Source organism: Myotis nattereri (genome assembly GCF_964212035.1).
Source record: "Myotis nattereri genome assembly, chromosome: 5".
NCBI lineage: Eukaryota > Metazoa > Chordata > Mammalia > Chiroptera > Vespertilionidae > Myotis > Myotis nattereri.
Window position 1 is genome coordinate 728475 of NC_138080.1, and position 12008 is coordinate 740482.

Below are 12008 nucleotides of genomic sequence, written 5' to 3' on the forward strand. Positions count from 1 at the left end.
TTATCTTTAAGATGAGTGCTCTCTTTATTTTTATATATATTTTTATTGATTTCAGAGAGGAAGGGAGAGGGAGAGAAGCATCCATGATGAGAGAGAATCGTGGATGGGCTGCCTCCTGCACGCCCCCCACTGGGGATTAAGCCTGAAACCCTGGCCTGTGCCCGACGGGGATGGAACTGGGACCTCCTGTTTCAGAGGTGAGCGAGGTGAGTGCTTCCTAAACAAGTCCAACCGCAGGTCCTTTAGGGCGGGGCTCGGTCTCCTAATAGTGTCATTTCCCATCGGCCACACGGTGTGGCCGGACGCGGTCAGCCCGGGTCTGGCGGCAGCGCCTACCATCAAGCAGAGTCGATCGAACAGAGTCTGCTCCAGCCCGTTCCCGTGAGCCGCCTCCGATCCCTGGATCGTGGGGGGAAGCTGCTTGGGATCCCCAACGAGAACCAGCTTTTCACACTCAAACCTGAACACAGATCCAGAAGTTAGACAGGAAGCGCGGACGGACACGAGACTGTTTTCTAAATGTATTTCAAAGAACCCGAGGACCCCGCGCTCCAGGAAACAGGCTTCGTGGTGCCAGTCAGTGTAGTCAAAGGCCCGCGGCTGTGAGCGGAGAAACCCCTGGTATAACTGTATTTTCCACACAAGCCTTCTTAGCATCCCCTGCTCTGCAGAGAATCAGCATTTCATGGAACGCGCTTTGGGAAAGTGATTTTGGAACCTATAACTGCAGACTCAGGAGCGTTCCTTGGGAATAATTTGGTTTAAACTCCTGCAAGGAAGTAGGCTCTCGGGGTTAATGTCTTTCCAATTAGAAACCTGCAGTCTTGTAAGGTATCAGAACCATGTATGTGGTCACTCAGATGACCACAGTCTGTCTGTCACACATATTTGGTCCCGCCCAGAATTCCTGCTCACACCCTGGAACCCTGGGAGTTTCCCAAGCGGTGACAGGGATCAAGGTCCTCGGTTGTGTCTACGGGACCTTAGCCGAGCCCCTGAGGCGGGGCTGGTTGCCAGGGGAACTGGGGTTGGAGGGATGGAGCTTCTAGTCCCCACCCCCTGCCCACCCCCAGGGAGTTGACTGGGTCCCCAGTGGTCAGTGAGCTCATCAGTCACGTACAGGTGACAAACCTCCATGGAAACACGAGGGTTCAAGGCTGGGGGGTGGTGAGCGCGTGGAGGTGTAAGGAGGTGAGAGACGGTTTGGAAGCTCCTGCCCTCCCCCACACCTTGTCCTGGCACCAATGCCTCTGGCTGTTCCTAGTGCCACAGTGACCTGGGGTCAGGAAACAACATGTTCCTCTGAGTCTGCAAATGCTCTGGCAAGTTAACGGAACCCAAGGAGAGGGTCGTGGGAACCTCTGGTTATGGCCAGTCGGTCAGAAGACCAGGTGCCAGCCCAGGCCCGGACTGGCACTGAGCGGGAGGGGCCCGGGAACCTCCGTCTGCACCCAGTGGGTCAGCAGCTCAGGCCTGGCCCTGGCGTCGGAAGCGGGTCTTGCAGGACAGCCCTCCCCTGCGGCTCTGACGCTGCCTGCGGTGAGCACGTCAGAACTGAGGGGAGCTTTTGTCCCCCAGCTGGTGTGGGAGAACGGCTTGCTGGAGGGGTGGGGAGCCCCGCACCATGTAGGAACTGGTCTGGGAACCCCTACTTCAAAACCTACATGCACATCCCAGCTCTATGACCCCCTATGGATGCACACGGCAGGTTATCTACTCTGCGCGTCAGTACTCATCAGCAACCTGGACGTGCCCATGCTGGCGTGGCTGCGGTGAGGACGTAAGGAAGCACATGGGTGATGTGTTAGCATCCAGTGTGACTCCTCCACCCTCTGTGCACGGCCTTAGCGCTCCTCTGCCCTGGCTCCTGGGTGGGGAGACTGACTCATCCTCCTTTGCTCAGGACAGTCCCAGTGTAACAGTGAGAGCCCAGGATGCAGGAACCTAACTCATCCCAGCCAATCGTGATGCAGGAACCTAATTCATCCCAGCCAATCGTGATGCAGGAACCTGCCCATCCCAGCCAATTGTGATGCAAGAACCTGCCCATCCCAGCCAATCGTGATGCAGGAACCTGCCCATCCCAGCCAATCGTGATGCAGGAACCTGACCATCCCAGCCAATCGTGATGCAGGAACCTGCCAATCCTGGCCAATGGCGACAACTGGGACCGAAGCCCCCCTCACTTGGGGACAGGATGCTGAGTCCAAATCCAGGCCTCCTCCCGCCCCCTCGGGATTCGTGAGAGATGCTTTAAAAGCACAATGTTTCAGTGGCTGAGACAGTTTAGATTTCATCTCCTACACTTTAAGACAAATTGTCATTTCTTATTTATTTTTATCTACTTGATATCCTTCCATAATCTAAAAACTATCTTCGGAAACTAGACATGGGAGAGAGACGAAGGAGGCAACTGAAGCAGAGCCTGAGCCAGGTTCCCAGATGGTGGCTAGAGGCACCTTCCACAGCGAGCAGCCGGGGGTGCTAGGGGCACCCTCTCGAGAGCCGTCCTCCGGAGGCCTACATGCCCCCGAACAAAGCGCTGGCACATGAGCCCCCCAAGCCCCCGCTGCGTTCTTGAAAATGTCAGTGTGGCACTTGAATTGCCAAGGTTTCCACCAGAGCCTGGAGGAGTGATGCGAGCCGTGCCCTGAGTTACCTGGCGATGGGGAGGAGGGAGGCGGGCTCGGTCATCTGGCTGCTCTCGTCCAGCACCACCACGGGGAACCGCAGGCCGGCCATGCAGGGGAACGGGCAGGCCGCGCAGGTGGCGCCCACCACGCGGACCTGGGCACAGGGATGAGGGTCGTCAGCTACTTAGAAAACATGAGCCTGCAGGTGGGGTCAGCACTGAAGGCGGGAGCCCTGCAATCAGAGCCCACAGGCCACTATGTCCACTTGCCACTGTCCCCCGAGAAATGGGAGCCACAGGCACAGCGACCGAAGACAGCCTATTGCAGAGTGAAGGCTCATCGGACACTCACAAGGAAGCTGTCATGATGCCAGGATCTTAAATGTCAGGGGTCACACGCACGTTTTATCCTCTCGCTGAGGCTGAGTAAACGGGTGCCCTGGGCACGTGGGCGAACGGACCCGCTCACCGTCAAGTACACGCCCAACTTGATGCGCCAAGAAGGAAAGTCGCTGAGTCATTCCAACAGCAGTACAGCCCATGCACTGCTGGTCGTGAGTTTATGTGAACCTCACAGGCTTAGATATTACCCCAGAATACCATTATTCCCCAGGCAGAAAGCCTGATCAAAGCTAGTATTTCATCTCTAGGTCTAAATATAACAAAGAGGAAATCAATACATTTTCTAATTGGATGTGGTCACTGGCCTCCATCAGCAGGAATAAGAGGAACCTGAGGTTTCTGGGAACTCAGACCAAGGTCAGGCTGGTCCCTCCCCGGCCCAGCAGGTCCTCCCCTCCCTCCCGCCCCGCCCCAGCAGGTCCCTCCCCCCGCCCAGCAGGTCCCTCACCTGCCCCAGGAGGGTCCTATTGGTCCCCAGTTTATGCTGCTCGATGCTTCTCCTCACATAGACTCTTTCCATGGGAGTCAGGTCTTCTTTCATCAGCGCCTGGAGTTCTTTCAATTGCTCGCTGGCATTTTCTGAGCCAGCATGCAAGCTAAGAAAGAACGACATAAAATACCTTCTTCACTCCATTTCCAAAACATTACAAAAAAGTTAAAAACGGATTTCCTAAGTTAACCAGGAAAAAGACAAAGCTTTCTCTATTCTTCCTCAGAAAACATCTGAGAGAGGAGGTCTGTAAGGTTGCGGTGTTCTGAGAGCACTCTATGGCTTTGGAATTACGATTTCTTACCTGTAAGGTAAGACCGGCTTGGCGATCTTCCTAACACTCCCAACTCTGACAAACTTGTCAAATCCAAGACTGAGGAGCCTTTAAACAAAACAGCATAAGACAGTTCCATGTAATATTTACGTTATTAACATTACTTTTGTGTAACAGCATCTTTTAGTTTTGTAATTCAATGTGAAATGCTTACATTCAATGTAAATGCAATGTGGCTGAGAGTTTTAATAGAACGCATTTGCTAGAGGCCTTTAATACGCACTCTCACGCCGGGAGCTCATTACCTGTGCCTCAGAGAGCCTTCACGAAGGGCAAGCTCGCACAATTTATTCCGATCTGTGATTCCAGGCCGAGGACTTTTTCCTCAGAGGAAATCAGAATCGGAGACAGACTTACGTCTGAGGGTCCTTGCCACCATGTTATTTATAACGGGGAACACGTGGATGCACTGACTATGGCTTAAAGGATGATCTAAGCAAGTCACTGCCTATAGCAGACCCATCAAAAGTATGTTTTCTAAGATTTAAAAGTAAGACACAAATACATACTGATCACACCAAGTTTGGAAAATAAAATGAGTGTATGTATAAAACATCTGTAAGGAAATATATTATCTGTACAGACCGTACATTTTTACCATAAGTTCAGTTTTTGCGTCTGCATTTATACATAGGAGTTACTTCTCCTAATCGAGCTTGTAACTGATGCTGACATTCAGACCATTAAACACTGGTGACCCTCACGTCATCTCTTGTTCGGTTTCAGCAGAGCCGTGAACACCCCCAAGCACCTGCAGCACAGGCCCTGCTCCTGCTTCCTCAGAGCCTCTCACGGGACCAGAGGCGTGACTCGAGCTGCTCAGCTCTGCACCGTCAGCTCACACACCTGCACCTCAGCTCCTCCGGTCACAGACCCGGAGAGGAGGGCTTTCACACACGGCACCGGAGCCAGCACAGGCATCGCGTCTGCACTGGTTCCCGCGGGCCCCGAGTCCCATGGAGGGGCAGGGGTGTCCCAGGGGAGCTCGCACATGCAGCAACCCGGGCTGTCGGAGGAACAGGAGTGTGGGAACCCACGAGTTTACGACATGACAAGCAGTGGGCAGGCTCTCTGTCCTGGAGGGAGGCCCCAGCCGCTCAGTCAGGGTGCGGGCGGCTGGCACGACCCTGAGCCGAGGCCTGTCTGGGGTGGGAGAGGTCAGGGCCTGAGCCCACCTCTCAGGCAGGTGCCTCCTGCTGTGCTCGCTTCCACACAAGCGGACATCCTGTCCTTGTGCCAAGGCTGTCAGGTTTGAAACCCATTTCCTACAACTTACAAGCGAGGAAGGTAGCCGGTTCTGTCTCGTGGATATGGCTCGAGTCAGAGCCAGAGGCCTCACACCTGGGCCCAAGAAGATGGCCCCTCTCAACAACCAACCCGCGCCGCCAGCTCCTGACGCTCACGTGTCATACCCACCCGAGGAGGACTCTGTCCACAGCCACGTTAGTGGAAGAAGAAACCAGCACTTTCCACGGCCGTGCGCGTCCCGCTGCGGGAGCGTCACTCTTTTCAAACAGCTGCACCAGAAACAGAATCACCACTGCCAGCAAGTAGCTCTTTCCTGCTCCAAAAACTCCTAGTTTGGAAGGAAGGCAAAAACAAAGGGGGCGTCATCAGTACATTTCTGAACGCACCAGAAATAATGTCACCATCTCCCTCTCCTTCTTGTAACGAAGTCATCACAAGACCATGAGCAGAGCGCCCAGGATGTGCTCAGCACCAGGACAGATGGCCAAGCAAGACCTCTCAGCGCAGTGGTTCTCAACCTTCCTCATGCCGCGACCCTTTAATACAGCTCCTCATGGTGTGGTGACCCCCAACCATAACATTATTTTCGTTGCTACTTTATAACTGTAATGTTGCTACTGTTATGAATCGTAATGTAAATATCTGATATGCAGATATAGTCTCATTGTTACAAATTGAACATAATTAAAGCATAGTGATTAATCACAAAACAATATGTAATTATATATGTGTTTTCCCATGGTCTTAGGTGACCCCTGTGAAAGGGTCGTTCGACCCCCAAAGGGGTCGCGACCCACAGGTTGAGAACCGCTGTCTTAGTGGCTTAGGAAGGCAGCCAGGGAAGGAACAGTTAAGAACAGGACACGTGGGGGGAAGTGGCCAAAGGGGTCAAATAGTGTGAAGGGAGGAAACTGGCCTCAGCACAGATGGCGTTACCACCTGTGCCCCCGAGACTGTCGTGCTGTTCATGTTGCCCCAGGTCAGTCAGTAAATAGTGAACGTGGTGAGGACGCTGTGACTGCGTCCGAGAAGGAACCCCGCTCGGATCTGGTGGAGGTGGGAACGCTTCCGACAAACAAGCGGAACGAATGTGTCCAGAGGAAGACACGCAGACGCTGGAAGCCAAGGTCCCTCCAGCAGAGGCTGGAGAAGCTCGCAGGCCAGAGGCGAGGCTGAGCGGGAGGCGAGGGCAAGTCCCAGAGCTCTGCTCGCTGTCGGGGAAATGAATTTTGTCCTGGAGATGGGCAAGTCCCTGACGGATCTTAAGCAGGAAACTGACTTACTCAGAGTGTTTTGGTAAAACCAGTTGAGCGGAACTATGAAGTGTGAATCCTGAGAAAGAAAACAGCTACTAAGAAGTGCTCCTGGCGGCCAACTGGCTCAGAAAATGAAAAGAAATAAAGAAAAGAGCCTGGCAGCCATTTCTACAGAGGCCTCACATGTACCCTGCCCTTCGGGGAGCAGCCGGCCCGGGACCACTGGCCTGCACTGCCCGCCTGCCTGCCTGGCCCTGCATCTGCCCAGCCCTTAGGAAGTTCTTCCTGGCATCCATTTCAACCAATAGGACTGAGGCTCTCCCCATCCCATCAGAGCTGAGCAGCTCTGACCAACCAGTGTGGCTCTACTCTGACCCATCAGGACAGTGCCTTTGGACCAATCACACTTTGAGGACTTGGAGCCCTCATTTGCATAAGAACGAGCCAATCAGAGGCCAGGGGTGGGGGTTCTGTCCAGGAAGTCACTTCCCCTCTGGCTCTGGGAGCCCCTTTCCCTTTCCACCCAGCGCTCCCTGACCAGCGGCCCCGGCTGAGCCGAACCAGACGATGTCGCAGGGAGCAGAGCAGCCGCGCCCGAGGCCCTGGCCCAGGGCCGCCTCAGGGTCACTGTCCTCACAGCCGAGCGGTAGCCATTGAGCTCTTTTCCCCAAAGGAAGGCTCCTTCTCCCTCGCACCCCAAAGTGGGGATTCCTGTGGGCGCTGAATTGGTGCCGACGACCATGGGTTGACAGAGGGTGAAACTCACGGTGAACTGATTCGAGCAGCGTGAGGCGACCATGGCAATGACATGCCCTCTTTACCACATGCCAGGATGGGCCAAGCCTTTACCTAAGTCAACAGGTCAGTCCTCCAAGCCATGAGGCAGAGGCTCTGACTGACCCGTGTGGAGTAGGAGGTAAAGCTGCGAGGGAGTAACCTGCCCAGTCGCAGCGCTAAGACGAGCCGGAGCTGGGGCGGAGCCCAGGATTCCAGCTGCAGGGCCCGTCTCACCCTAGGAACGTGGAGGAGGCGGAGGCTGGGATGGAGGGGTGCACGTGACCTGGTGGGACTCGCCTACCGACAGGGCAAAGGTAGGTGCGGAGGCATCTGCTGTGTCCTGCACGCCCTGGTTCAAGGCGGGGGCGGGGCCCACATGGCCAGGAAGGAGGAAGGTTGGGGACAGCTGCTGGGAGGATGGGGAGTGAGCTGACAGTTCACAATGGCTTTGCTCATCAAAACTGACGCCCACCATGACAGCCGCCCACTGGCATCACTGACGGCTCCGGGCCGATGCTGGGTCAAACCCGAATACGCCAGTGGTGGGCACAGGCCACTGGTGCCCATGCTGCTCTCACAGCCTCTAAAGTGGGTCCCAACATCTCAGAGTCCACTTGGGATCGCACTGACTAGAAGGGGCAGAGGAGCAGACCAAGTCCCAGAGACTCATATACAATCAGGTGCTGGCCAGGTGCTGGGCTGCAGGGGGTCCCCACACCCAGGTGTGCCCGGCACCCCCCGGCCCTCACCGTGGACGATGGTGATGGGGAGGGGGCAGGCGGGCAGCCCCTGCCCCACCTCGGCAGGCCCGCGCGCCGCCACCATGCGCGCTATCTGGGCGAGAGCGGAAGCCTGGTCCTCGTTCAGCTGGTGGGCCTGGACGAAGGCGCTGGCTAACTGCAGGGCTGCTCCTGGGCCGGGCAGCTCACAGCGCGTGTGGGTACTGGCGAAGGCGGGCGGGACGAATCTTCTCTTATCCCCGCTCTTACTGCTGACTGCAGCTGACGAAGGCCTAGGAAAAGGAGCAATACAATCAGAGAAAAATGAGGGGCTTCTGAAACAGGGGGGGAGACCTGTTTATAACTTAACCTTCACTGACGAGCACCTCAGAGAACGTCCTTCTGTGAGCACCAGTGAGAAAAGCACTGGCATTTGTTGAATACCTACTACGCGCAGACACCATGCTGAGTACTGCACATCTTTACTGGGATCGTCACACTGGGGAGCAGTTAATCTACCCAAACAGAGACACGGAAATATTGAACGTTTCTCCCACAAGTACCCAGCTGCTAAGTGGTGTTTGACACGGAGCCCAGGCCTTACTATGCAAACTGGCTCAGGAAATTACTAGAGCCTCTACGTCAAGTAAAACTGTCAGAGATAAGTTGGCTTTAGTATATAAAGACTGAGTTCATTTCAAAGTAGAAAAATAACATATTGAAAGTACACAGACTTTTTTTAACCCAAGACTTCATTGTGGTAAAAAGAATGAAACCAAATAGACCATAACATTCCAAATTTGAAACTAGTTTTGTCAATTTAATAAAATATCACTTCCAATTTTTTTAAAGGAGTTATAGTACTTGGGAAATTAAAAATGAGATAAAGATTATGTCAAAAATAAAACTAGTAGCAATATACATACTGGATTCAAACTGTAAAATAATTACAGTGGGGACTGACTTACGAGTGTCCCAACTAACGAGTTTTTTGAGATACCAGCTGTCTCTCGGCCGATTTTTTGCATTGAGTTGATAGAGTAATTTGAGTTAACAGCTCCTTAACGAGCTTGGTCTCAGAACAAATTAAACTCGTAAGTCAAGGCCCCACTGTACTTAAAAGTTTGGCCCGGCTGGTGTATCTCAGTGGTTGAGTTGATTCCGGGGCAGGGCACAGGCCCAGGTTGTGGGCTCATCCCCAGTGGGGGGCATGCAGGAGGCAGCCGATCCATGTTTCTCTCTCGTCATGGATGTTTCCCTCTTTCTCTCCCCCCTTCCATCTCCTAGTCTCTGAAAGACAGTTACAATTTTGCTGCCAAATGGGATGCACTGTTGCTGGGTACCCCGCCCCGCCCCACCCGCAGGGGCAGGACTTACATGGCCAACAGGTGCTGCGTCAGAGGCAGGGTCGCGGGGCTGAAGTGCTCCCGCATGTTTTTCAGGGTGGTCAGCTCCGTGCTAGCATTGCAGACCCACAGCGCGTGGACGACCGCTGCGGAGAGGGCGCGGAGAGGAGTGTCAGTGCCCACAACAAAGACCGGGAGCACCTTAGGGAGTGTCCTCGCAGCTCAGAGCCGGCGCTGAACCAGCCCCAGGCCGCAAGCCCTCGGCACACCCGCCTCCGTCCTGCCGTCTGTGTCCTGCCGTCTGCACAGGCACACTGAGTGTGGGTCCGTGACTGTGCCCGAGGGCGTGGACAGACGGACAGACACTGTGGAGTCACGCGGGTGACATGCGCAGCCGCCAGTCAGCACCCCGCCCTGGACCTGCAGCATCTGTGACTTCACAGAACCACTGGGAAGCAGGAGACTGGACGCTGATGTTGGTGAGGACTCTGAAGTGACCAACGGTCGCTCCACTAAACAGGATCCGGCTGTCTACTCAGCTCCCACAGGAAACAGGGAGCTGGCCTGGCCGGCAGCTGAGTGCTGAGTGTCGGCCTGCGCGCCAGAGCGTCTTGGGTTCCCTTCCCACTCGAGGGCACGTGCCTGGGCTGCAGGTTCCATCCCGCCCCCGTGGGGTGGGTGCGGGCGGCAACCAATCCGTGTCCCTCACGTTGATGTTTCTCTCTCACTTTGCGTGCCCCCCTTGCACTCTCTCTATAAAAATATCCTCGGCTGAGGATTCACACACACACGCTAAAACGTGTATGAAACACCTGAATGAGTCATTCAATGCTGTGTCTTTAATTAGTTAGGCGAGCGCCGGACATTGGAAATTATCCCAGAGCTGCCGAGCAGGAGGCGCCCAGGTTCACGAACGGGGGCGCTGGCGGCCCGGCCTCCCCAGGAGCTTCCCAGGCCGAGGACAACCTCCCTCCACATGAAACACCCTCCGCTCCGCTGCCCTCAAATCCCTGCAAATCTGAGAACGTCTCGGTGTGAAGGAAATGATGTGTTTACAACGTGCCCAACTAGCGTGAGAAACCAAGGGAACTCAGTGAACCACGAGAATAGGACTTAATACTAGAAATTATGTGACAAAATTCCTATTTAGAAATCAGGTACATGCGTGTAAATTCCACCCCAACAAAGCACCGAAGTGAGGGCCAGGATGCTGTGGGTCGACAGCCCTCTGGGGTTGAACTGCAGAAACATTCCCACGTTTCCAGGGACACAGCCCAGGGAGCAGAAGTGGGTGCTTTTTCTCGGCTTTCATCGAAGAACCCACCCAAGCCAGCACCCCTGCTCGAAGCACGCCTCACGCTGTCCTCTCTCTGGTAACAGGCGGCCTGGCGATACTCACTGTCCGTGGGCCACCGGGAGGGGAAGTAGCCTTTCAGAGGGAGCAGCTCCACCTCGTTGGCGGACGACGGCCCGAAGAACGCGCTGCAGGCGATGAACGTGTCCAGCTCGAAGTCCAGGGTTTTGGAGACCACCCACAGATCGTCTGCAAACAGACACGGCGAGGGCTCGGGACGGTGCTCAATCCAGAGCTACTCGGATTGCCTAGGTGCCTAGTCCTACATTATTTCTCAAAAAACAAAACTGGTTATTGTCATCTTCAAGATTCCACCCAAATGAGGACCTGAACATCTCCATGGTTTTAACTAGATTACTTCCATGGTTTTAAAGTTATTTTATCATTATAAAAAAGTGTAAATAAAGCAGACATCTAACTCATCTCTTCTAGAACAGCCTTATAGCTACATCAGACTTTCCCCAGGTAGACTATAAGTCTAGAGCAGCGATTTCCAACCTTTTTCATCTCATGGCACACAAAAACTAGTTACTAAGATTCTATGTGGCACACACAAAATATACTTTTTGCTGATCTCACACAAAAAAATAGGTTACAATTTTAAATCATTCACACTGGATGGCTATTGTTGGTTGGCTGTTGTCAGTTTTTATCTGACAATCTGAGGGAGAGGCAGGGCCCCTGACTCAATAGGCAGGAACTGCATGTTTGGACATCCTTGCGGCACACCGGTGAAAATCGCTGGTCTAGAGAGACGCTCTGCGGTACAGTGGTTTCCATGCTCAGAAAAGGTTGGCAGCCCATGGATGGAAGGCAGTGCCTCCCCACACCGCCACTGGCCTGAGGCTGCGGAGACGAACCGTGTGCCTTCTCCATGTAGAGCCTGCCCCCCATCCCCAGCGCACACTGCGACCCGAGGCCAGCAGGACCCCGCACGCCACCTGAGCACAATGTCCACCACCAGCAGAGTCGATGCCTGCAGAGTCGACTGTAGCCCTGGCCATGGCTCAGGTGGCTGAGCGTCACCCTGTGCCCTGAAAGGGCACCTTTTCCGTTCCTGGTCAGGGCACACACCCAGGTGGTGGGTTCGATCCCCATCGGCGTGCGCACGGAGGCAACCGATCAATGTTTCTCTCTCACATCCATGTTTTTTTCCTCGCTCTCTCCCTTGCTCTCTATTCTAAATCAATAAAAACATATTTTTTAAAGAAAGTTAAAAAAGAGAGTCAACCGTATTTGTCTTTTTGTAAACTGCTTTTGTTCTAAAACTTATTTATACCAGTTGTATCTGTTGTTATAATCATATAACTTAATCATGTATTATTTCAACCATTATGAATATGAAGAAAAAAACTGTTTTAAGAAAACCTAAGGGAACAATTTAGAAAACTTTAAAGGATTTGCTAAAGAAAGGGACACAAAACACAAAAACTGCTCTGACTCAAGTGCA

At 53.8% G+C, this 12008-nt stretch overlaps 1 protein-coding gene across 1 annotated transcript in view; it reads right to left on the bottom strand.

The window, feature by feature from the left end:
- Positions 1–12008, bottom strand: part of ZGRF1 (zinc finger GRF-type containing 1) — a gene marked incomplete at both ends in the record, with an annotated part of 50821 nt that overhangs the window by 4668 nt on the left and 34145 nt on the right. Inside the window, 8 exons of the mRNA XM_081091295.1 lie at positions 337–460; positions 2660–2787; positions 3483–3630; positions 3829–3906; positions 5275–5434; positions 7889–8151; positions 9236–9350; positions 10604–10747. Of these exons, the coding sequence (XP_080947421.1) occupies positions 337–460; positions 2660–2787; positions 3483–3630; positions 3829–3906; positions 5275–5434; positions 7889–8151; positions 9236–9350; positions 10604–10747 (1160 nt within the window). The remainder of the gene's footprint in view (positions 1–336; positions 461–2659; positions 2788–3482; positions 3631–3828; positions 3907–5274; positions 5435–7888; positions 8152–9235; positions 9351–10603; positions 10748–12008) is intronic.